The 27,277-nt window shown below is 43.4% G+C and overlaps 1 protein-coding gene across 1 annotated transcript; it reads left to right on the forward strand.

Annotated features, from left to right (window-relative positions):
* The first annotated feature begins 14,942 nt into the window (after positions 1 to 14,942).
* Positions 14,943 to 25,716, forward strand: RBM24 (RNA binding motif protein 24). Its single transcript, XM_071552963.1, has 4 exons — positions 14,943 to 15,532; positions 15,980 to 16,103; positions 17,171 to 17,225; positions 23,643 to 25,716. Exons 1-4 carry the CDS (start codon positions 15,365 to 15,367, stop codon positions 23,974 to 23,976), a joined length of 681 nt encoding a protein of 226 aa, XP_071409064.1. The 5' UTR covers positions 14,943 to 15,364; the 3' UTR covers positions 23,977 to 25,716.
* The last annotated feature ends 1,561 nt before the right edge of the window (positions 25,717 to 27,277 follow it).

Raw genomic sequence — 27,277 nt, forward strand, 5'->3', positions numbered from 1 at the left:
GAACACAACACTCAAGGTGTGGCCTCCCCAAGGCAGAGTCCAGGGGAAGGGTCACTGCCCTGGGCCTGCTGGCCACGCTAGTTTGGATCCAGGCCAGGATCCCATTGGCCTTCTTGGCCACCTGGGCACACTGTTGGCTCCTGTTGAGCTTCCTGTCCCTCAGTCCCCCCAGGTCCCTCTGCCTGGCTGCTCTCCAGCCACTCTGTGCCCAGCCTGGAGCTGCAGGGGGTTGGGGTGGCCAAAGGGCTGGACCTGCACTTGGCCTTATTTGCTGACAAACTCCTCACCACATGTCAGCAAGTGCACAAGGCCATGGCTAACACAGAGAACATCATCTCCTGTGGCAGAGGTGGTATTTGACATGCTCTGCTGCCTTCCCAGGGCAAGCATCTCTGCTGGGGACCTCCCCACTGCAGTGCTGGCATGGCAATGCCATTGAACAGGGCTGGTGCCAACCTCCCAGACAGCCACAGGCAAGCCAAGCCAAGGCACCACGTACCAGGGCCTGCCCATGTGGCAAGGACAGGTTTCCCAGCCTGAAATGTCAGAGCAACTGTTTTTCCCCAGGAGGTGCATTTGTCTCTATGGTGAAGAAAATGTATTATCACAAGTGTTGCCTTTGAGCTCAGAGCTGGATAAAGACCAAAGAGACACTGAATCCAGCAAAATTTCAGCATCCTCATCTTAGAACATTCATGTCCTCTGACAAGTTCTTTCTTCCAAGAACCAGTTTGCTTCCAAAAGGAGAGAGCTGAATACTGACCAACACACTCCTTGATTTCAGACTTGACATGACAACTGCTTGGAAAGCAACTCTTCCGTTCTACTGAGGACTACTCTCAAACCTCGTGCCCTTGTTAGCCAAATTGGCACTCTGGTGAGCCCATGACCCCAAATATTGGCACAGATAAATGGCCTCTAACTGGGCTCTCTGTTTTGCTGCTGACATTGCAGACCCCACACAGAGACACGACCCCTGTTTCAGACCTGGGGCTTGCAGAGGGCTGGGCAGTGATGCTGTTGCTGCCCAGTCCCAAAGGCATGAAGGGAACCATCTGATTCCAGCAAGCCAGGTTGGATCCTGCCCCTGACCACACATTCTGGGTCTCAGACAGCAGCCAGGACCCACAGGGTGTTTAACACCTAAAACATCCTGCAATGCTGCAGAAATTAAGGCTTGGGGAGTAAAACAGACGGTTAAGCAGAAGGAGGTGGATACTTTATCACTTGACTAAAACAGGCAAGAGGAAAATCTCCAATTGTTTTTTTTCACATGTAAATTCTTATTATTTCTCCTGTGTTGCTGTGATCATGTTTTTCTCTTTCAAAGTAACAGAAGGGAGGGTGGTATGGAGTTTTGCTTCTTTCTTTATTTTTAATTAGCACATCTGGGCAGTGACCCAATCAAAGCCTCATCTCCGTAACAGAAGCCTGTCTGACCATAACTTGCATATTCCAATTTTCATTCACAGGCAAAGACTATCTGTTGGCCAAGTATTTTTACTCTGTCATAAGCAAAATACAAATTGTAGCTTAACTTAAAATAGACATGTCAGAAACACTTGACATGACCTGCATACCTGTCAACAAGTGATAATCAAATTTCCTTGGCATACTAAAGTTGGGCAGAAGATATTTATTTAAAAAAACCCCAACCTATCTGGTTTCCGTGTCATATTAAATTTATGAGGTACAATGGGAGTTTTTCTTTTATGCAAAAGAGCTTAAAAGGAGTGCAAGCAGTTAAAGGGATGTCTGGTGAAGCTGGTACAAGGTTAGAACTTCTCTTTGAAACAGCCTACGTGCAGGGGAGCTGAAACTTAAACAGCAGAGGGGGGATTATTTCTCTGCCTTTTCTGTTTATTTATTATGTAAATGCAGTTTCCCTTGTATAAATATTTCACTTCTCTCTTTCTCCCTGGAAATCAAACAGCAGCAGGGGTAGAAAAGCAGAGGATGCAATTGTGAAATTGGCCTTCAGTGGATTTGTGAAAGTCTGAGAGCAGAAACAAATATTGGTGCACTTGTTATGAAGGTAAAACCCAAACTGACACTGTCGCTTACAAAATCACTGGGAAAAAATTGACATAAGTAGCAAAAGGAAATTGTTTCTTTTAAAAGAATACAGTGGTAACATGGTAATGTTTCACAGAAGGAGAAGATAAAGGTGTAAGGCGAGAGAAATCATTCCAGCTCTTTTCTGCACTGACTTCCTCTGGAAGTGTTTGCCAGAAACAAAAAGCACATCCCAGGAATACAAACAAATTGGCCTGTCCAGTACACGGTTAAAATTATCAGTGTCTCTGTAACTTGTGATCCAGACCAAGCAGGGCATTAAAAACAATCCAAAGGAGCACAGCATCTCCTATTCCCGAGGAGACCAAAAGGGTCCACTGACATAACAGTTTCCAACAGCTGTGATAACAGGCTGAGCAGGATCCTGCAGCAGCTGATGGACAACAGCCCCTGCACACAGAGCCTTGCCACGGGCAGCTCTGGTTACCTTGTACTGTATATCACACTCTAACCCTTCTCTGATTGTCTGGATCCTCCCCCAGGGGTTCTCCTGCATCTCCTTTTCTGGCTTTGCCAAGGCAGAGGGATGCCTGTCCCTGCCTCCTTCACCTCCCTCTGCCTGTCTCAGCTCCCTCCTCACCTCGAGGTGTCACGAGATGCAGAGAAGAGGGCTTTTCCTTTCCACACTAATTGCACTGTTTTGGGATGTAAGAGTTTCAAATCTCTGATAAACACAGCACCAGAACAAAAGAATATGTTTGCTGTGACATCCCTGCTCTAAGACAGGAATTTCCTGGGTTAAAATCTGAGATGTTTCTTATTTATTTGAACAATCTCCCACTAAACTCAATGCAACTTCACTGAGAGGAAACTACAGTGAGGACTGCTGGACAGAGAAGCTCATAATTGCCAAATAATTATCCCAGAAAGCTGACTGTTGTCCCTGTTCCCATTAGACAGGAGGACCAGGACAGGGAGACCTTTGGCTCTCCTTACCAAGCCTTACCCCCAGCTCTGGTGTTCCTCACTGAAAAGCCCCTCCATGGAAAAGCACCACAGCAACACATCCCAGAATACTCCAGCAGGGTGGAATGGAGGGCAAGCTGCCCACAAACAGGCATGGCAAAGTAAGGAAAGCAGATACCAGGCCTCCTTAGTGATGAATATTCCTAAATAAATGTTGCAGGGAGAGACGTTGCTCCTGTCCAGCAGCACAGCCCCAAGAGGGATGTTGGCACATACAGGAGTTCCCATGGGATATTTTCAGACACAGTCCCAGGATGTCTTGACTGTTTCCTGTCCATTCACAGGGCAGGTGAAAGAGTGAATCCTAAAGATGTTGTTCTCTCAATATGCAGTCTGAGGGATTTGGAGACTGACTCTCCATAAGTCTAAGAAAATAGCAAAGACCAGGGGTTTGGAAAGTGAGAGTGACACCACAGGAAAGATGAGGAGCATTAAAAAAATCAAAAAAAAAACCCAATTTTTTTTCAGAGATGCCACCTGGATTCTGAGTCAGACAAAAACAGATTTGCAATGCAAATGCCATATTTTAGGAAAGTCTGTGTGCAGAAGGCTAGGAAAGGTGTCAGATGCCTGATACAAACTATGGTCTGAAAATACATGAATGTGGATAAAAATTGTGTTCGAGGCATTAACCAGTTTTCTGATTATTTGTCTCTGCAGATGGCAAATTGAGTGAGTGTAAATTTTAAGCTTCTTCTGGACTTTCCCTGTTCCTCCAGTTTCAGCTGTCCCTTGCCATCCTATTGCTGGACTACATGTTAATGCCCCCTGATGTGCCAAAGGTGGAGAGAACCAGCTGCATATCCCATTCTTTACTGGGGGGGATAAAACATCTGAAAAGCAGCAGGAATGGTCAATTTTTAACCTTTTCTTCTTTCCTCTTTCTCCTCCAAACTGACTGTGTGATTGCACTTGCAAGGCAGAATTAATACCTGGGACAACACAGAGTGAAAGGATGAGGGATTCATATTCTAAGCAAACAACAAAAAGTAGCTCCAAGAGTTTTGGCACCTGACTATGATGAAGCTCTCAAGAGAATTTTTTTCTGAAGGGACATGAACTATTGGAGATTACACCTACTGCACACTCAATTTGAGAGAAAAAAATCACTTTTAGGCCATTGTAAAATGCAGGTGTTTCGACCAGTTTCTTAGCACCAGTGTCAACAAAGATGAAAAGAGGGTTGCAGAGCACAACTCACAGAGGCTGGGGATTAGTGGAAGGAACACGAAACCATGAAAGGTGTATATGCCCATATTTTCTCTAATGCTCACAGTAAGCAAATGGCCACTCCTTAGTATGACTAATGATGTAACTACTTAAGGACTTGTTTCTACTGAAGTTTATGAAAGTTAGATCTAAACAAACCACACAGTTTAAAATAGAAATGTTCACTATCTGCTGTCAGCTGCAGGAGACTATTTCAGCACATGTATGAGTTTAAGCACACACAAAGTTCTGCACAATGAGATATAAATGATTAAAACCTCGTGCTCACATTAACTGGAGTGGAGTCTCCACGTGTCCATTCTGAGCTGCACAGCCAAAGTCTTTGCAGCTTCACTTTGCAGCCATTAGTTTTGGCCCCATGGGAAGCTATTTATAAATACCTGAATTAATTGAATAAGATTGTACAGCAGAAAAGGGAATCAACGATATATGGTCACTATGGCAACAAATATTTCCTGGATGTAGTTTTGCTTCTAATCAGCAATGGCCTCCCCATGTTCCAACAATGGCAAAAGTTGTCAGGCTTTTCTTGTTTGCTTGTTTGTGTTAAGCATGTTCTCACATACGAAGTAATGTAAAAATAACACCCAAGTATTTGACAAAGGTCCTTTTTCAGTAGTATTTTACACTAGTAAAAAAAAATTATGAAGAACTTGAAATGGGAATTCATTGTTTTCCCATCTTCTCACTGCTGATCCCCCTGTCCTCACTAAACCAAAATGGCCTCAAAGGTACGTGGTCAGTGCAGGTATTTGTTTCCCTTCCTTAATGGCTAACAAATCCACTGGCAGTGTCAGCCAAATGCAGCAAAGGAGGTCAGTCCTCAGACATAGTTAAGAATGTACAAGCTTCATGAAAACAGTTCTCCAGCAGAGAGAAATCCTTTCCATGCCATGACTGTTAAAAAAGCTTTTCATTGTCTTGTCAGCTGGGCAAGAACCTGTGTCAGTGCTGGGGCAGGAGGTGAAAAGTCCACAGGCTTAGATTGCCCCAGCCAAGGGAGATGCTTCAGTGGGAGCTGACACCTTTTTAGACACTGATGTAAGTCAGGGCTCTGTATGGGATCAGCCTTTGCCACTCTCAGCATCCCTGACCTTGCCAATCTTCCATCAACTATTAAATTGTTAATATTGATCTTCAAGTCTCTTCACAGTTACTTGTGCCAGCTCAGATGGGAGGTTTTAGACCGAGGTCCCTCCACAATGCAGATTTACTTATTTGGGGTTTGTTTGCTTATTATAATTATCATGTGAGAGTTTGGAGAACACAAATCAGTTTATGCAAGAGAGGTGTAAAGTTCAAGCTACACCCTCCACACAACCAAAACAGCAGAGGAGCCACACAGAGGTGCCAGGGCAAAGGAAATGCTCATCAGTCTCTAACTTGCAAACTTTGGACTTTGTTTTTCTTCTCTTTTTCAACGCAAGAAATTCACGCTGGCAAAGGAGCTGTAGATGAAATGAGGTATTTAGAAAAGCAGTAGCAAAATTCTTGGAGCTGACATGACTGCTCTCCCTCTGATCTTTAGCTTTCAAGCCTCTCCTGACACAGGTCACCTTCTGAGCACAGCAAAGGGAGCAAAGGAAACCAGTGACCTCTCACCCACACTGGCAACCAGGGCAGCAGCACCAGCTCATTAGCCCAGGCTGGTCCAGGAGCTTATAGATGGATTTGGGGTATAATATTGTCTTCTTTATTAATACAGTGTTCTAAAGCAAATATTCCTAGTAAAATTACATGCTACCAGACTTGTCCTATAATAAAGAATAACTTCATGTCCCCCCATGTGTGAATAAGGAGTTCATAAAATCTGAGGTTCTTTGTGGTTGCATTGAGAGGGTCCCCCTAACCCCAACGTGGCTGTTTGCTAATGGGGTGACAACTGCACTGTAGAGTTTCCTATATTTGTTTTCTACTGCACATGCTGTTTCAAAATAATAATGAAGATGTAAATAAATGCAAAATAACTCTGAGGATAGAAAAAATTTTACCAAGAAAACCCACTTAATGAGAAGCCCATCTATTGCTCTGCATTGTGTCACTGACCATATATATATATATATATATATATGTTAATTCTTCTAAGCCTCATTTGCCAGAGAGCATGGAAACTGCCAGCATTTCAAGAACTGCTATCAGATAACTTGAAATGACATTAGACAGACCATACAAGCAGCAAACAGGCTCTGGTGACTGTTCTTGAATCCGACCCGAGTATTGGTGTGTTTTTGTTACACAAAGACTTTAAGATGGCCAGACACGACCCGAGTCCCTGAACTTCTATGGTAAGAGAAGTTATACAGCACAATGCAAAGATGGGGCTCTGAGAAATTTCATGTGTTGAGGACTCATCTGAAATTTTAATTTATATCCTTGCCCATCCCGTTGGTTTTTTTTCCTGCTTCTGTCATCTCATACTTCGCTGTCAATTCTCAGTCAGTCAGATGAGAAAAGAGCTGCATATTTCCTGAATTTCACTTTTAGAACAGTTTTCCTGACACATCCAGGGTCACAGCAGTGCAGAGAAACCCCAAGCCAAAACTCCCTGTGCTACACTGCAACTCCAAACAGTCCCTAAGAGAGACAGGCGGAATGTATCTGAACCGCAGAGCCACTCTGAGAGCTCCAAAACACTCACGCATGGACTGAGCTCATTATAAGGAATTGTGTGATTCTCAAGGAGCCTTTTCATATGTTTAAAAAAAGCCTAATAAGATGACAGCACAAACAAAACTACTAAACTTACACTGGACTCTGCTACAGAACACATAAGAGAACAGAACAAATGCCCCAGAACAAACTACTTCCCCCACATAACTCTGCATCCTCCCCCTTAAATAAGACCAGGAAAATATTTTCCCACTATTAACTTTAAATGATTCTTCTCCCTCGCTAGTATTTCACATGAACTTCTAACCTGGTTGCATTCAGGGTGTCTTTTTTTTTTTCAAGATAAGTGCCCCTCCAATGCCTCATTTTAATAAAACCCATTAACACTCCTGAGAGTCAAACATGAACAAAAATCTCCCATTCCCTCCAAAGTATGGCATTCATGAAGATGTCATGAATAAGTAAACGTTCTCTAGTGTTCTGTTTCTTTTGTCTAGCTTATTGGTGTTGAGAAACCTTCTTCTTCATTTATTTATGTTGGTATTTTATTTCCTTACTGAGTTTCAAAGATGAAAGGAGGAAAATAAGTACCAAGGAAATAGCTGATAGGTTGAAATGACCACAGATTTTCCCAGGGAGGTTATAAAACAATTACACTTGAATACGAAGATTTTGGTGTCTCATTATTTAATTTAATACACCTGCTTTGAATAGAGAATGCATGACATGCTGTGTTTGACAGGAGAGAGCAAGCCAGTATAGCAAAATTCTGTTTATCAGTGTGCAGAAATCCAATTTATTTTCCTAATTCTGATTGAATGATATCACATTTTAGGCCCCTAAATTGCTATTGTGTTTTGAAGTGAGGCAATCCAGGCTTATTCAAATGGCAGAATATGTACAGGTCAGACTACAATTCAGTTTTCCACAGACCTCATCAAGGTCCCAGAAACTCTCCTGAGGCAGATCCAGTATTTTTATTTTTCCAAATTCCCTGGGGAAAAAGTGCATGGCAACCTCCTTGCAGTTCTGAGTGGAAAAGCAACGTGCAAGATCAGGTCAGCAAGTGGGCTGATTCTTGCTTACCTCACCTTGCTGTACTCCATAACTTGGTAAAATGAGCAGCAAATCTCAGAAAAATTATTGCCTGGATCTAATTTTTAAAAGAATTGATAAACCTCAGTGAGAATTGTATTACCAGACTGTGACAAATTCTAATTTTTTAGGCAGGATCCTTATCTTAGGTCTGAAAATAAAGCCTACATTTTGTGTCTTGGAAAATCCAAGCACTATACCTGATCCCTTGATGCAGTTAACATGAAACTTTGGCTGTTTCATGTTGACAGGGTCTGTTTTTCAAAGCCATGAGAACTCTTTGGTAGAATTAAATCCACCCTGATCCTTGTACATGGCTAACCAAAGCACAATGCAATATCTTTTCTACAGCACTGCTGACACAGCTGTAATTTCTTACCAAAAGCCCTTTCCAAAGGGGAAAATGGAGGCATTAGAGCACAACATGTTTTCTGTGTCCTATTTCATAAACCCACACCTTATATGCACTGTGAAAGTTAAGACTAAGGGACAAACATGACAAACCAGCCAAACAGTACTATTTTTATTCTCATGACAAAGCCCGAGTTTGGTTGGTTGGGTTATTTTACTTCTTTTTAAAGGCAAAAGTCACGCCTTTTCCAACTGAGGACAATAAAGGCTGTGAGAATGCTTAGAAACCTCATGTTACCTCCCTGGTTGCAGCGATGAGATGCTGGATTGACAAAACTCCGCTGGTTAAGCAGTAACATGCTCAAACTTCCACTAGTGCTGCAAAACAAAGCAATGAAGAAACAACCTGCTGCATGGCTTTGAGAAGGTACCCTCGTGGGTAGGATCTGGCAGGTTAAAGACAATTTTTAACAGAATTTGGCTTCTAAATTTGTAGGGCAAATAGAGAAAGCAGTGGTGACTCAGTGAAGGCAGAGCTCCTCCCTCCTGAGTCACTTCTGGTCGGAGAGGGCAGGAAGATGAGAGAAGTGCTCTACACCTGCAGGTGTCACCTTATCAAGTGATCACACTACAGACACCCTGACCTTCTGCAGGGGTGTGAAGAAATCCTTCATGGTCTTTCACAGATGGAGGGGTTTATTTCACTTTACTGTTTGGGCTAAATTCTAACTTACCTCATTCTACCTACCAAAACAAACCAAAACAAAAACAGGCAGGAGAAAAACTCTGTGAACCAGCAAAGATAATGTGCTCTGACAGACCTTGAAGAAGAGGAATGCTGTGTCACAGAGGAGCACTGGCTGTACCACAGCAGCAGGTGGTGAGACTCAGAGCAGGCTCATAAATCTCCCCAAGATCCTTCTGGAATGAAAGCACCGTGTGACAATCACATGCTGCTACTTTTTTCAACAAATCACATCTAATCCAACAAGTGGAAACACCTGAAAGTTATTGTTGTCTTAGGGCTATTTTTAGCTGAAGAAACCAGGACTTGTAAAGTAAACTGGATATTAAGAAGCTCAGACTAAAAATACTTGACAGCAACATATGATATCTTTGGATCAGAAAAAGGTTGAACTAGTAAACAAGCTGCATTCTCCTACAACACAACTCATGAGCACATTAAGGGTGAGACTGGCAATATACTGTCTATCCAGAGAGAGGACAGCACATAAATGGGATGACCTCTGGCTAAAAGTCCACCTTCCCTCCTACAAGCTTTCTTCAACCCTTGCAAAGGAAGTCTCAAGCTCTAGTCTGATTGTCCAAGTCACAGAGCGAGGAACCCCTCAAACACCCCCAGCAAAAAACACAGAGCACAAGTTTAATTCATCCACTCTTCCTTTACATGCCATTGTGCCCCTGACACCTCCAAGGGAAAGGAGAGGACAGCTTTGTGGAGCAGTTCTCCCCTTTCTCTGCTCACCCTGTGATTATCAGACATATCCCTGGATGAGGGCTGAGGAACACTGAAACCTTTCTGACTTAATGAAAAAGTAGTCAAAAGAATGTTTTGGACTCTGCTTTAATTACTTCAGCAACAAGATGACAGAAAATTTTCTTGCAAATTCAGTTTCCCCAGAATAAGCAATAGCAGAACTGAGTCCTTTAAAAACAAACAAACAAGTAAATAAATAAATGAACAAACAGGGAAGGAAGGAAGGAAGGAAGGAAGGAAGGAAGGAAGGAAGGAAGGAAGGAAGGAAGGAAGGAAGGAAGGAAGGAAGGAAGGAAGGAAGGAAGGAAGGAAGGAAGGAAGGAAGGAAGGAAGGAAGGAAGGAAGGAAGGAAGGAAGGAAGGAAGGAAGGAAGGAAGGTCGGTCTGTCTTGGACTGGGCTGAACATGACAAACAAGGATGTGATATCTTCTAGCCATCAATTAGAACTTCCCAGCTCTCTGACAGAAAAGCACAAGTCACTCCTCTGGAGGGCTGGGAGTGCATGAGGGCACTGAAAGGCAATTCCCAGATCCAGAGCAGCAGCACTAAGATATTTATCTGAGAGGTAATCAGCTTCTCACTAGGGACTAAGGGGCTGAAGTGTGTTTGAATGAGTCCTTCTCTGCATTTCTATCCACCTATCCACATTTCCTTTCTTTTCTGCTAACCTACTTCTACTAAGAGATGTGCACTGTTCTATGAGGCTGATGTCTGGCATACAGCGTGTCAACTGTCACTTTAATCCCCTGTAATAAAATAAGTGACTAGGAGTTAGTGCCTCTTTCACCAGTAGCCCTGTATTTCTGTTTCCTTTTTTTTTCCTTCCTGCTTGACTGCAGGCCAGATGTAACCTCATGCAATTTGGTTTAGTTTCTTTGCTTTTAGCAGTGCTTCACTGATTTCAGGTTGAGAATTTTCTTTCAAATACATTCTTTGTGTCAGGACTTCCTGCTTTGCACACAAAATACAAACAAGCAATGAGTTTGGTGGTTGTGTCAGTCCAGGCTGTGTATATGCCTCAGCAGACAGTCATTCAGCCATTAGGCCACACAGAACAACACTCGTGGGATTTTGCAGATTTTTTACATCTCTGTCTCAGTTCCTCATGGCCAGGACAGGTAAGTGTGAGAGTCTGGTGTTTCAGACTGCAATTTCTAAGCTTCAGCTAGTGTGCAAATCTGTTATAGTCCTTCCCCTGCTCAACTTTGCTTGCTGTCAACATTAAGAATCATTGTTGTGACTCTGAGTGTGTCTCGTGGTGGGTGTGGGAGCTTTGTGATTTTGCAGGTTCAGCCTCTGGTGTCAGTGCTCCCTCAGCTACAGCATCACAGGGCAACTTCAGTTCCTGCCAGGCACCAGCCTCACTTTACCTTCTGACCTGTTCTAGCACTATTCAGCAGAGCACTCATGATTTGGTATTCATAAACCCTTTCCCTTGTTGTTCTTTTTTTTTCCACCACACCTTTTCCACGTGTTCCCCTACCAACATAATGTGCTCATTGTAACCTTTATGGATGTGTTCAACCTTCTGGGTACACTGACATTCACCCCTGCTTCATCTGACATGTCCATTATTTTATTATATATAGGCAATGTGTCCTAAAGTTCCACAAGCTTTGAATTTAGTTTGCAGAATCACTGAAATTCTGCATCACCTCTTCCACTGCCCTTTAAAGGGAAGAGTATTCCCATCAGAAACCACCTTTGGTGGTCTACATTTGGTGATTTAATTGGGAATAAGGTTACCATAGTTGAAAGATCATGTGGTTCAGAGCTCAGATACTGTAGCAAAAGGGACTTTGGAATACAGTAATTAATAAGTTTCAGGGGGGAAAAGAAATCTGTGATGAAATCTGTTATAATGGGGGCACTATCAGGAGAGAGGTGGTGGAAACTTCCCCAGTCAGGAAACTTTTAGCAGAAATTCACAACTCAAGAACTAATAGATAAAGATTGTACATCAGCAAGAAGAGTGGGAAGACGATGAGGTTTACAAGTTTCTCACACTATGACCTGTTACAACATGAGTGTCCTACCTGCTATGGCACTTTATGCTTCCCCAAAGTCAAACTATCACCATGTAACACACACTGAGCAGAGCAGAGGTCGGACATTCTGCTCCTCTCTGGAACGGGATGTGGCTGGTGGAGGGGCACAGATTTACAAAGCTGTGCCCAATATTATCAGCCAAATGTTCTCACAGAGCTGTGGCATTATGGAACTTCAGCAGAAATGTCTCACTGGCCAAACTGATGGTCTTACTAGGATAACAAGAAAATAATTACTTTTATTTTCAGCCCTACCTAAAAAAATCATGGAGTTTTAGGCCTCCAGGCATCCTAGTCATAGTGTTAGCAAATAAAATGTGTGTCTAAGCATGTGGATATGTAGATATATAGAGAAATTCCAGCCATGTGTAGGTGATGGTGTACTGAATGTTCTGAAGACCACTATTATTTACTGAAATAAAGCACCAGCAAGAATGGCTGGTGTGCAATACAATCAGGGGTCTTTGTTGTTTTCAGAAGCCTAATGAATGAACACATCCTATCCATTGGTTTCTGACCTGACCAGCATATGGTGCTCGTAAATAAATAAAAAGCCTGATATTACAGTTACGCTGATCCCAGTGAGTGGGAACATTTGGTAAACTGGAAAGCTGTGGATCCTATCTTACCTCAACAGCAAAACCACAAAATCTCTGAGTGAAAACAATTAATTGTAACTGGTAGATTTGGGGTTTCCTCTCATTAAGCCATGTTACAAGGTTCCATAAGAAACACTAAACCACTTTTTAATGTATAGCTTCATATCTATATTTTAATACCATTAAAATTACCTAGAAGGTAATTGTCATCTACAAGAGCCCTCAGCAACAATACCCCCATACCTAGGAGAGATTCACAGCAATATAAAGGAGTGCAGCAGGACCCACATTCTACTTTGATTCAAAACTGAGATCCTAAAAGCACCAAAGTAGCTGCCCACAGGGCCAATACTGCCCTCAGGTTTTACAGTGGTCCACTGATTGTGGTAGTGACCAGAACATGGGTGACCCAGGTTCAATTTCCAAATTTCCATGGGTTTAGGAACCTCAGTTTCTCATCTCTCCCAGCAATGCCCTACTCTGCACTCCTCTTCCCACACGTTCTCACTGCTTTCTTGAACTGTCATGCTCTCACCAGTGGCATCACTACTGCAAAATTTGCCACATATAGGAATACATTTCTTTTTTCCAACTTGCATTCCAAAGCCACAACCAGATCCCTAACAGTAAGTGATATTGCTGATTCATTTCAAAACACAAAATATTTGCATTATCTCGAGCAATTGGGAAAATGACATTGGCAAAGTTGCCCACTGACCTCTCTTCAAGCACAATAAATGCTGCACAGTCCTGAACCCCTGCACAAAGACACAAGCCCTAATGAGGTCAGGACATATCTAAAATGGGTGTAATCTGAAAGAAATTCCCTCCTGGGGTGTTTGTGGTCACTTCTTTTGGGTTAAGACTCGGCCAAAATTTGGAGTTAACACATAGTATAGAAGAGAAATATACAATACATTCCTAAACAAAAGTGTTCAAAATGGTCTTTAATTAATTTCCATATGACAGAGGTCACTTCTCCTTGGGTAAACCTGAAGTGATGATTCAAACTGAGATACAGTTGGAAAATATTTTTATTTCTGAGGGCTGCTGAAGTGATGTATAGGCTGGTCCTGGCAGTAACAAATCAGCCCCAATTTGGTCATTAGATAAAGATCATCCATCCAAAATTTGGAGGCCTGTGTTTGTTTTTCATAGGTTACTCCACACAAAAACACAGGCTTGTGTTGACAGTGGACTGAATGGACTAGAGCTCGTTGCAGAATAGCAAGGTATCAGCTCTCTGGATTTAGGTCAGAAGTGGCTGCAGTGTCAGGTTTAACACAGAGTGCCAGACTAACATGAGAGCCATGCTGGAAAAAATTTTGGAACAGAGCTGACCTAACTGGATTCAGGTCAAGGTTAACGGCTTGTCATAATTTCAGCAGAAAAGCAACATGTATGTGTCACCTTGCTAGGGTTGCTGGACTTCATCTGAGTAAGTTTTAACATATTAAACCAAATTTAATCTGAAGGATCAAGTAGGGTTTAGTGACAGCATGGCCTAGTATTGTACAGTCCATAAGGACTAGGACAATGACTGATGGAAAAAATCAAATGGAGCTAAGGTTAGGTATTGGACAAGAAAGGCCTAAGTTTAGGGCTAACTCTTGACATTATGCCTGATTTTGGGTCCTAGGGGTCCCTTCTGCAACTGATGCATTTCTCTTTTTCCCCGAGGGAGAAAGGGATCATAGAGAAAAGCCCAACAGATAGAAGGAGAAAGAGGAAAAAGAGGCACCAGTACCTATCAAGACTTTGGAACCACAAGGGAATGCTTTAAAAGTCTATACACCTATGCACGTCTGTTTTCCCCAATTTTTACCCTTGCTCCCATCCTTCCTGTCTCCCTGTAACTCTCCCTTCCCTCCAACTCTTACAGTCCTCTGCCTCTCCATGTCACACAGACATTTCTTTCTTTTTGTTCCACTCCATCCTCCCCTGTACCAGCACTGGGCAGAGGCAGCAAGAGCAGAGAAAATCAAGGCAAGCAGCTTTACCATTCCTTTTTTCACCTTGTGACTAAACCAACAGTAAGAACCAGCACCACCACAATAGTAATGGAAGTGTTGCAGCACCGTAGCTTTGCTAGCCTGGAGAGAGAGGTAAGTGAGGGTGGCAGGGGCTTGACCACACTCCTTCAGGGAGGGATTGAAGCACTTGAGGACCACCAGCTGCCCATGAGCCAGCCCTGCCCGCGGGCTCCCCGGCCGGGCAGCGCTGACCCCACCACACTCTGCCTCCTGGCATTTACTCGCAGCAAACCTGCCTGCGAGGACACCGGGCCTCCCCTCGGGGCACCCCCTCGGCAGCCCCTTGTCCCGGCGGCCCCGAGAGCCGCACAGGGGGCATCCAGCTGTTGCCGACAGCTGTGTGTGAGCCCCTGCTGCGCCGCGGCCGAGCGCGGGGTCCGCCCCGCCGCCGTCCCCGCCCCTGCCAGCAGGAGGAGGAGGAACCGAGAGTGCCCGACCCGGTGGCTTTTAGGGGGGGAGGCCACTCAGTTGTTAGAGCCCAGGCCCTGCGCTGCTCTTCCAGCTGCTGCTTCTACTCGTTTCCAGCGCTACGGCCGCCAGGCTGGCTGCTGCCCGGCCTCCCCTCCTCCTTTCGCCGGTACCTACCTCAGAACCGCCGGAGGCTGCGGGGCTCCGCTCCTGAAGGAGGAGGAGGAGGAGGAGGAGGAAGAAGCTGGGTCTGCAGAGGCAACAGGGAATTGCATTGTAGCTGGGTGGTGGGGGGAAAACGGGGGGCGGGGGAAGAGAGGAGGAAAAAGAAACAATCCGAAGGAAAAAAGGAGCGGGGCTGAGTGTGGCAGCGGGTCTCGCCGCCCAGGACCCGCACGCCCCGGCGGCCACGCGTGGGTGCAGATCGCGGCGCGCAGGGCCGGGCGGAAGATGCACACGACGCAGAAGGACACCACTTACACCAAGATCTTCGTCGGGGGGTTGCCCTACCACACCACCGACTCCAGCCTGCGCAAGTACTTCGAGGTGTTCGGGGACATCGAGGAGGCGGTGGTCATCACCGACCGGCAGACGGGCAAGTCCCGGGGATACGGCTTTGTAAGTGCCAGGGCGAGGGGCAGGGAGGGGACATCGCGGGGACACTTCGCGGGGGCCGCTCTGAGAGCTCGGGGGGCGGGAGGGGGTGCCGGGCGTCCTTTTGCTTTGCTCTTGTTTTTTTTTTCTTCTTCCCTTTTTTTTTCCCCCCCCTCCTTTCCGTGCTGGAGAGTTTGGCTAGAGGCGGGAGGGGGGTATTACTGAAAAAGGAGATTGAAAGGGGGGGAATTGCCCAGCTCCTCGCAGCGCGCCTGTTGCTCGCTGATACGGCCGCGCCGGGGTTTATCTGCCGGCGGCGGGGCTCGGCCCCCGCCCTGTGCTCGCCGCGGCTCCGTAAGCCGGGCCGGGGTCCGGCCGGGGTCCCCTCGCCTCCCCCGGGGCAGCCGGGTCGCAGCTGTGGCTTCTCCTTCCCCGCGGAAAGGGCTCTAACGCGCAGCATCCCCCGTTAAGGTCACCATGGCTGACAGAGCTGCTGCCGAAAGGGCTTGTAAGGACCCCAACCCCATCATCGATGGCAGGAAAGCCAACGTGAACCTGGCGTACCTGGGTGCCAAGCCGCGGATAATGCAGCCAGGTGAGGAAGCGGCCCCGAAAGGCTTTTCTCTCCCTACCTCAGGTTGCTGAAGAGAGTAAAACTTTGCAAGAGGTAGTGCTGCCCTCCACTTTTCCCGAAGTACACGCATAGTTGGGCGTGCTTTGGCTTGGACTTTTAAATGCGGCATGTGGTAACTTTTTGGCTATTTTGTACGTGTGCCTTATTTAAAACCCAAAAGCGATCAGAGATAAGGTATCTGCAGTTCCCAGGAATCCTTCCACAGCTCAGCCACTTCATTGGTTATTCCTGCTGCTGGGAATGTGGTGGCGCTGACCATTTACAGTATCGTTGCAGGGTAAGGTTGGCCTAGGAATGAATCACTTCCAATGTGTGCAGTCTTATTAATACAAACAGTATCTTAATGTGAACTCTTCAAACAGATGGGAGCTGTTATGCAGACTTTAAAATGAAATGGCTCTTCCTAAGGCCACATCTGAGGCAATCTCATGTCCTAGCTGCTTCCCAGAGTGCTGCTTTGCAGCCAGAGCGAGGGGAGCGTGGAGTGTGTGCACATTTGTGCTCTGAAAGAAGCTGCTCTGAATTCCCCCGTGTTTAGCCTGAGGAGCACTTGTGTGAGTAATTAAGTGCCTGCCAAGGAGAGACAGGGTTTATACTTAAGTGAAGAACCGAAATGAACCTGGGATTTGACCCTGCTGTGCTAAGTCCTCAGGAGTAGTGATGGCTCAAATTTTAAGTCTGTAGAAATGACACAGATACACTAATGAATAGGAAATACCATATAATCAATCCTTCAGATGTTGAAAGTTAGGGACCAGAATGGGGCACAAATTGATATGTAAATGAAAACCCTGTGCTTGTTTAGAAAAAGTTGTTCTCCTAAACATCTCTAGGAAAATGTGTGTTTTATTGGACAAGTTCTGTGTGTGTGGACTGATATGTTTTGCTTTCTAATTTTTGGTTCTACAGCCTTTCAGACTTTGTTAGTGAAGGCTCTTACTCTGTGCTTGTGTGTGTGTATGTGAATAGCATAAATAAATGGCCAAAAGAACACCCATACAGAGACTGTGATGTGTTTTTGTTGGTAGGTTTTGCCTTTGGTGTCCAGCAGCTTCATCCAGCTCTCATACAGAGGCCTTTCGGGTAAGTCTGTTCAATGGGACCTCAAGGGGAGGAAAAAACCTTTTTTTTAAAAAAAAAGTAAAAGTTTGATCACTGAAGGCCTCTTGCAGTAGCATCTTTAAAACTGGCCAGCAATGCTGAAGTGCTCAGATTTATAAATGTATAGCCATAAATGCACTCACCTTGTCGGTCATGTTCCAAATGCCGCAGCTGAGTCAAGTTGTGTGGGACGTGGCCCTTCCGACTAAGCAGTCCAGTGCCATGTGACCCTATGATAAAACAAGGAGGTATGAGTTGATGCAAGATTGCTGTGCCCCGTTTCTCTTTTTTTCAGCTTGACTCAATGTTATTTATCTCTTTCTAATCTGACAGGGATCGTTTACAGTTAAGATAACTGATCAGAAGGATATGATGATAAGAGGTGGAATAGTTCTGTTTGGAGTTAAACTCTGTAACCAGTAGACTCAAACACAAACAAGCTAAAATGGTGATTAACGATGCATGTATGTTTTTTTCATATAGTCAATAGACCTCCGTGTGCTTTTTTTATTTATTACAGTAATGAAGTGGTGTTGATAGCTAAACTGTGTGCTTTTATTTATTTGAAAGAGCTGTAGTGAAAGTTTTTTGGGGGTGGTCTTTTTAATTTTGGTTTTGTTGTTGAGGAGTGACTTTGCCATGGGGAGCAAAGGGCCTTTTTTTTTCCTTGCTTTCAAGCTGTAGCCTGTGACTTTTTTAACCATATTTTGTAGTGAGTGCTAAATTGTGTGACTTCTTGATTTTTAAGTAAATCAACGTATTGCTTGCATGTTGATAATTTTTTGGGGGGTTTGTTTTTGGGAGGGGTGTGGAGCTCCCTATTAACGATGTGCGTCCATTTGGGCTTTCTAATTTGAGGGTTTTTTTCCTTCAATCTGTCTTTAATATGTAGTGCCTTTCTCCTGTATTGAATACACTGTTCCTGAGTAGATCTAACTCTTGCTTCTCATAGGCATATAATGAGGAGGTGAAATCTGCTTGAAGCTTTCCATAGAGTGTCACTTCACTAATGCACACTGACTGAGAAACTCATTGCAAAATAGTGCATTTTGCTAATTAATGAGTGAATTAATTAACAGTGAAGTAGGGAAATTGTGTCACAAATGTATTTTGTGTATTTGATTAGAATAGCTTCAGAATATTGTACCTATCTGTTATTCTTGATAGTTTGATTTGTCAGAATGGGAGGAAACAGCTCCTATCCTGAAAACCACAGGAAAAAGTTTTCCTAGAAACTTCATGTAATTTTAAAAGACAGTGTTGGTTCTTCTGAGAGTGGGGAGGCTGTAAAAAATTTCTGGTTTTTTTTCCCTTCTTGTGATTATTTTCTATTTTGCTCACTTCTTTGAAGTGTGAGGAGATGACAGTGCACATGCAGTGATCAGTTTATGATGCCTGTCCTAGGGTAGGCAGGAGGCAGAAAACCTCATCTGCAGAGCTGTTAAAACACTTGTTGCAAAGAGGAACAAGTGGATTGTGCAGGGATCAGCCATGGAGAGACTGAGTATTTGCTGAGCACTACAGAAAAGGAGGACCTGTGGCAGTGCCTTGCTTAAAGGACTGTGCAAATGTAGGGCTCTTTCTTGCTTTTCTTACTCAAAGCCAACAACAGATCATGTAAACCATGTGTGGGCCAGGGAAATCCTTTCAACGGGCTGAGTAAGGTTTTATTTCTAATGCAATGGACAAATATCTGAAGAAAAGCAACGTCAGTCACAGGGTCACATATCTGAAACTGGCCATTTTTGATCCTTGGCTCTTGCCTTTCTTTTACTACATGCAAACAATGGAGGTTACTAATCCTGCTTTCTGCTCAAAATCTCCAGTGACCTGCACCTTTTCTAAAGTACATAGTTCAGGTTAAGAAGAGCAGCATTCATTAGGATGAATGAACACCATCATTCACTATATTCCTTGACACTAAGGGGGGATGTTTCAGTGCTTGCCTGAGTCTCCTCCTGTTGAAGAGTTCACTCCTAGAGGTTTCTACATGGATAGCACTGAGACATGGTTAACTTAAAGCCTTTCTTCTTCCTGTGCAGTTGCACTTTTTAAGTACACTTTACCAACACTCTGCATAAACTCAGTTGTAGTGGTGGGTCACTACCAATACTCTGCTAATCCATACAGAAAAGCTTCAAAGGTTCTGTAGCTGTGTTTGGTTTGGGTTTTTTTCCTAACTCAAGGTGTTGCCATGTTTTGGTGTGGTCAGCAGCGTTGTAGGATCATGGAATCACAGAATGGCCTGGGTTGGAAGGGACCTTAAAGCTCATTTAGTTCCAACCCCCCTGCCATGGACAGGGACACCTCTCACTAGACCAGGTTGCTCAGAGCTCCATCTGGCCTGGCCTTGAACCCATTCAGGGGTGGAGCATCCACAACATATGGTTTCCAACCTATCAAACAAGAAACTAAATAACTGGATTAGGTTACAATGACTTTATTGAGAAGATGCAGAAGTTCAATGTTCTGACTTAAGTACAACATTATTGTGGTGGAGGGAGACAGAAACTAGATTAGCTTCTAAGCATGATGCATTGAAAATGTAGGGAATTTTTCTTTATTTGGTGCTGCAGAGATCAGTTCATCCACCAAATAACATTTCTTCTTGCATTTTACATTCTGCATCTGTCTTACTTCTGGTGTGTTTTGTAAAGCTGTTTGATCACAGGACGGGTTATTTATTCAGCTTTGTTTTCAGGATTGTTTATTAAAATATTATCTCTGAATTCAACAGGAATTTATGGAGGGGGAAGATGACTTTGCTTCCTAAGATAAGCAAACCAAGAAAAGCTATGTAATTTATACTTTCAATATTGGTGGGAAAATGTGGGATTATACAGAAGTATTGGTGTAGGATGTAACTGTTGTAGAGATTTTTTTTTGTTTATTTCTTATTTAAACTTGTACTTTAGTCAAACTGACAACACTCCCACTGTTTTCAGTAAGACCAGAGTTAAATCCAAAGTTGTTAAATTAATTATCAAATTATTAGATGATACTACCTGCTTGACATTATCTTCTGAGAGTTAGGCAATTCTGTCCTTCTTAAGAGAGAAGGACAGGCCCCCTCTTGAGTTTGTGACCAAAAGACCTGTATAATATTAAACTTGGGATAGTCTGGAAAGGGAATGAAGCTGGAACAGTCAGAAGTCAGCCTGCTATGTCCTCTTATTGGTTATCAGATAAAAGGAAGCATATGAAGGGTCTTGTATGTCTTAGTGTTTATGTAACCTATTTTTGTTAAAGTAAAGCTGTTCATTGGTGAAAATCTGCTCTTTAATTATGCTTTCAAAACCAGACAGTGCTATGCAAGGGCCAAAGCAAAGCATTTTGTTCAAAGTTAAAGATCTACTTTCACAGGAATATAATGCTGAGAGTCAGAGATGTGCTGCTCAATTTCTCTATGCCACTGAAAAGTCCCTCCTTTCCTTTGAAACAATTAGTGTTCACTTTATTATTGCTTATAGGATTGTTTTTGAGGTCTTGGTTAAAGACAAATATTCTGTTATAACAACAATGAAGGCATTAAGGCTTGTGGCAGGGGTGTATGTTATTGAATTTGAGTATCTCAAAGCTGCTAAAGTTGAATGTGTCTTCCCTTTTCCTTTATTGCAATAGCATAAAACAGCAAACAGACATTCCAAAATAAAAACTCCTGCCAGGAAAGGGCTTAAATCACGTGCATTTCTCACACTGTTACTCTCAAAAGTAAAGCAGCAGCTTTTATTTAAAATTAAGGATTTCCAGCAATACTTGGAATTGCTTTTTCAGCTTTTGACCTGGCAGAACATGAAAAGCAGTTGGGTTCTGAGTGGCTGAGACCCTCCTGCCCTGGCCTCTGCAGTAGGTAGAAATGTACTTTGGCCATATAAAGCCATTTTACTCGACTCCAAACAGTTGCAGCATGACAGATGATCAGAAATAGCCCCACTGCAGCTTATGCTGTCAATCATCATGTGTGAAATGGCACGGGGGAGAGGAGCCTGCACAGGCTTTATGTTTATTGTAGAGTAAGATGTGGCAAACAGATAATGTTTCATAACTTCACCACCTGTTAGTTTCTTGGCTTAAATAAACCAAGTCACAAGAGTTGAAGTGGAAGCACATGTATCTTTCTGTCTTGCTCAAGGAGATGGCTGAGTGTCCTAATGCCTTCAGAAAACCTTAGTAATGTCATTTCAAGCCAAAACAACAAACAGATTGATAAGCTTTGCTCGCTGTCTCTTCTGTTAGAGTTACTCTCTTTCATAAGTGCTGTATGTAAAGATTCCTTTGGTGTGGTGTTAAATGGGCTGTTTGTGATGCAGAAGAGGCTCTTGGTGACGTCACATTTGGTTTTATACCTCTTTCCTTACTACTTCAGAAACATGGTGTTATATTTATTAGGGTTATGCTTGGTTGGTGACCAACACAAAATGCTTGTTTCTGCTCATCCACTTTGCATGGAGAGCTCAGGTAATGGTGTGTATTTAAATACCCAGAGCCAGCTTAGCTATGCCTCAAATGCACTTCTGGCTAATCACTTCATAAATTAGGTGAGTGTTAAAAACCCAACTTATAGTTTTGTTTTATGTTTTCTTTCCCTTCCCAATCCCTCCCTATTTATCACTTTTTTTTCTCTTTTCATTTCCCCTTCACACAATAGGAAATGAATTTCATTGACATGTTGGGTTTTTATGACTGTGGTGTTCCTGTCTTAAACACAGCAACTGAACATTTCTCTCTGCTAATATTCCTATTCAATCAACTGAGCTCTTTTTTCTTAAAAAGAAAACTAGGCTGTTCTAAAACCTATCACTTACCTTGAACTATGCTTTGCTATGATTCCAGCTGACAGTGTCCCTTCTGATTGAAATGTTTCCTTGTTGACCACTTCAGTACATCTTGAAGCTATTTTAAAATAAAACAAAAAAAAATCTCAATTTCAATTAGACCTGGAATTTGGAGAAAAGAGGACAGTTTTTACTGCTGCAATTTGCATCTGTGTTTAAAGTATGCCAGAAAAGGTTGGTGCAGTCTCTAGCATTGTCTGTGAAGGTAAAGTTCAGTATGAAGTACTACTAAATGTGCACAAGCAGTTTTTGATGGATTTATTAAGATTAACTGCCTGGAAAGGAGTTACATACATGAAAGACTTCTCTGGAAATCCAGATGCAAGACAGGGTTATGAATGTCAAATGAGAATTATATTGAGTACATATTTTTAAAATCATATTATATGATAAAAATACAGCTGTGAGATCAACTTGTGTGTGTACTTGTGTGCTAAGACAATGATATGACCAATTTTCAAAGCTGAAGGGTGAAGTAAACAAGACAAGGAAGCAAGTTTTGTGACTTGAGGAAGATGGGAAAGTGTGTAGTGATCTGTTCAGAATGGTTATGTCTTAAGCTGTAAATGTGTGGTTTTTTTGCTTTTGTTAAGCACCAGATCTATTTAGACTTAATCTTATGCCCACCTCCCAGAAAACTCTATGCTGTATGTCTTGCATAGAAATAAACACGCTGGCACAAAACAGGACATCAGTGACCTGATAATCAAACAGGTTTGACCCTTGTGTCCTTACAAACTTTTATAAAAGTGTGATGCACCTGTACTTAGGAGTCACTGTTATGGATTTTAATAGCATCTATGTAGCTTCCCCTCAATGGCCTCTTGTGACGGAGTGAGCTGCACTATCGTTCGTTTGGAAAGTGTGATTCTTGCTGTGTTTACCACACTTGTGAACTCTATTTAAACTCTTTTGTCGCCTGTGTTGGTTTTTTTTTTCTTATTTTTAATAAGGGTGACTGAGGTTGCAGAGAAATTAATGTGTGCTGAGTCTGCATAGCAATATAAGTAGGGTTGCCACAATACACTCTCTCCCCTGCTCCCTGGGAAGACTTTACATAAAGTCAGGGTTCAACTATTTTCTTGCCTTATTGGCTATTGTCAAACAGTGATAGTGTCAAACTGCTCAGTTACTAATAATAAAAGCATTGCAGGAAATAATTTTACTAAGAGTCGAGTAGTTCAGACAGAAGCAGGGTAATAAAAATGACTTACAGGTGATTTGAAAAACAAGTACTGCAATTTTCCAGATGGAATCATCAAGCTTAGTCCTTAAAACTGGCTTCAGTATTGCTGGCCCTCCTCAAGATTGTAATGGCATTAGAGATATTACCCTGAAGCAATGCTGAACACTCTGATTGAACTCAGCTCTAATGCTGTGCTTTGGAGCGATGCATCTCTTCGAGCCAGCGAGCTGACAATTGGCCTACTGAGTGTAGTTATTGTGGCAACCCTATGCACATAACAACAACTAAATTGAGTTTGGTTTAGTTCGGAGTACGGATATGACTCTCCGGCGCTGCCTCGCGTGCCGACTCTAACTCCCTCTCCCATCTCTCCAACAGGATACCCGCTCACTATGTCTATCCACAGGCTTTTGTGCAGCCCGGAGTGGTGATCCCGCACGTGCAGCCCGCAGCCGCCGCCGCCTCCACGACGCCCTACATCGACTACACCGGCGCCGCGTACGCGCAGTATTCGGCCGCCGCAGCCGCCTACGAGCAATACCCGTACGCTGCCTCTCCGGCTGCCGCTGGGTACGTGGCTGCGGGGGGCTACGGCTACGCGGTGCAGCAGCCCATCACCGCGGCAGCGCCCGGCACGGCCGCAGCAGCAGCAGCCGCGGCGGCGTTTGGCCAGTACCAGCCCCAACAGCTGCAGGCCGACCGCATGCAATAGCGGCCGCAGTCCCGAAGGATGAGCGCTCTTTCTCTTCCTCTCTTCGGCCTTCCAGAATAAGTAGTTAACAGAGACAATTGGTAGTAAGTAAAGGAGCTTTAAGGAAAGCGATGCTATAAGATTTTTATTCCGCTGTCTTCATGTTCATGGTAGCGCGGCATGTCTAGTTTCAAGTATCAAGCCAGAAGAAAATGGGGGGGAAAATACTGTTACTGTCATGGAAGAGTGGCAGGAGTAGCAATGGGACTTTATGTTTTCAAACAAACAAGCAAACAAGAACCAAAAAAAGCAAAGGTGTACTCTTTACAGTATCAGGGAAGCAAAACTGCCTTTTATAAGTAAGAAAATGGTATTTGCAAAGTTTGAACCAGGGAGAAAACCGAGTCAGCAATACGCAATCTTTATCCATTTTAAGAGGAAAACGAGCTTAAAGCACTGATTGTCCTTTCTAGCTTTCAGAAGTTGTCTTCGTGAGATAGTACCTTCTCTCTGCCTCACTAACGGGCATCGAACAAGCCAAGGAAGATGGCCAGCTAGTAAGATGGTGGACAGGCACCAAAGTTATTTTCTTCTCTGTCCTCTGGATGAGTGGAACTATGGAGCAAGTGATGTGGAAGTAAGGGGTGCAACAGCTGTAGAGACAATCAATAACACAGACAGTTCTGGACAGAACACATCACTCGTGCTCATGTGATGAGCTTGTCACATCCTAATCCCTCGCCCCATCCCGTTTCACTTTTGGGAAACTTTAACTGCTGGTGTCAGCTATTCTGATTCTAAAATAGGATCAGCCCTTTACTACAACAGCCTTCTCTTTCTATTTATTGCATCTGTTCGTAACTTGTGAATAAAGGCAGGAAGAAGCCTAAAGAATTAAAACCTTTAAGAACTGTTGTAAGGGAATTTTCTTTTCTGAAACCATTTGTACAATTTTAATATCTATTTCAGGATTATATTTAAGATATTTATTAGCAAACATACAGTAACACAAGGCAACTTTTTGTTACCAAGACTGCAGTTCTTGAAGGGTTAATGGTATGTGATTTATACTGTGCCTTAATTGTTATGCTATTTAAAAAGAAATATTTATTTTGAAAGTTTTACTATGCTGCCTCTGAAGAAAGCGACTTTAGATGTGACACTGTAAAATTATGTATTCATCTCATGGTATAAATTATTTAGTAGGCTTAGATGTAGCATATTAAATATTAACCTAATTAACTAAGGATGTTGACTTGGATTTATTTAATTTCAGTATGTGCACTGTATGAGGGTACTCTTAAATTAACACTTTTTTAGGTTTTTACATAAAACATTGCTAGTTCATCCTTTTTCCCTCTACTAGTTAATTCATGTAGACCTCTCAAATACATTAGTGCTGTTTTCTCACTCATCTGTATGTAGACTGACTATTTTTCCCTTTGCTAGAAAATGCTGCTTTACATTGTCCTGTGAAACTACAATACTTGCAATTTTTACTCTTGACCGAAATGGAATTTAATATTTTACACTGTATTGGATTTTTTTTATACTTGAACAATTTCATACAAGGGAAGACAGGATAGCATTTTTATGGACTTTATCCAATGTCACTGGATTTATTTGAAGTATTCTGAGTACTAGCCAGTGTTATAATGTAGACATGACTCTCCTGTGCATATTATTTATTCAGTATGTATATTGCTTTACAACATTTCAGATCTCTTAATCTATTCACTCGTATTAAAACAATAAAAAAACGTTGTCTCATCCTGTCTAGTGTTGGTTTTGCTTAAATAGTCTTAGATGTTGTTTAGTTAAACTTGGGGGGGCAGCCTTTTGTGTAGTTTTTTTGGTCTGTGGGGTGAACAGCAGCAAGTACAGACTTCAAATACATAGACTGATAGACCTGTCTTACATGGAGGAAATTCTGAAGAGAAGATGCAGAAGGTCCATCCTGAGAGTTACCATAATTCAGAACAGAAGGGACATCAGGAGGTTCCCAGGTTGTTTATGTCTTTGTCCATTCAGGTCTTAAAACCCCCCATGTGGGGACTGCACAACCCCTCTGGGTAATCTGTTCCTCTACCTAATTATTCCCAAAGTGTCTTTTTTTTGCCCTTCTCTCTAGCCAGCCCCTCCCCTGTTTGTTCACCCCCTTCATCTCTCATCCTTTGGCAGAGGGCCCAGCCCTATCTTCTCAGTAACCTCCTCTTAGGAACTGGAAAATTGTGGTTCTCTTCCATAGGCTGAATAAGCCTCAGCCTGTCCTCACAATTCTCATGCTTCAACCTTCAGCCATCCAGTGGAGTCATTCAAGTTTACCAGCAGCTTTCCTGTACTGGGAGACTCAAGACTGGACTCACCGTGCCAGCTGTGGGTTAATGAGTGCTGAGTAAAATGGAATAATCAATTCCCCTGCTCTGCCATCTGTTCTCCTCTTGGTACAGTCTGATGCACTTTCACTCCTGCCAGAGTTTACCACTGACTCCTGCCCAGCCTCCCCCAAGCCTCCCATGTTCTTTATAGCAGAGCTGCTACCCAAGCCCTGGGGGTTAGTCTGTCTGAGATAAAGAACTCTGTTTGTGCTGACTGAATTTCATGATGTTCCTGTTGGCCTAGTCCTCTGGCAAGTGGAAATTCCTCTGAATGGCAGGTCTGATCTCAAGTATATTAAGTGTACCCTCCATTAGGTATAATCAGCCCACAGACCTGACAGAACTGCATCCTGTCTCTTCCTCCAGGTCATTGATAATGGCATCAGACCAGACACATCCCCAGGGAACACTGAAACCAGGCTCTGGACAGAGCAGAAGCCCTTTTGACCAATGATTCAGCTGTTTTTTTGCTGAGCTAGACTGGACCATCTGAAACCGGACACGAGGATTCTGTGGGAGACAATATGGAAAGCCTTGCTAAACTCAGACAACTGTGTGCTTTTCTCTTGCTGACAGATGAAGCCACCTCATCACAAGAGGCAATTAAGTTGGTCTGGAATATTTTGCTTTTGTAAATCCACGCTGGCTGTTCCAAATCACCACCAGCTCCTTCATGTGCCCAGAACTTGCTGCCAAGATTGCTCATTCCATGATTGTTGGGTAGTCTCCTAGATTGTCCTTCCACCCTTTCTGAAGATGAGTCCATCATCTGCCTTTCTGCAGTCATGGAAAACCTCCCCAACCTCCTGACCTTTCAGAAATGACAGTGAGCAGCCTCAGGATGACAACACCCTTGGGTGCAGCCCGTGAGATCCCATGGATTTATGTGGATTGAACTTCCTCGAGAGGTCCCTGAATCAATCCCCTCCCACACCTGGCAGTTT

The sequence above is a fragment of the Pithys albifrons genome, chromosome 4 (assembly GCF_047495875.1).
Source record: "Pithys albifrons albifrons isolate INPA30051 chromosome 4, PitAlb_v1, whole genome shotgun sequence".
In the NCBI taxonomy this organism is placed as follows: domain Eukaryota; kingdom Metazoa; phylum Chordata; class Aves; order Passeriformes; family Thamnophilidae; genus Pithys; species Pithys albifrons.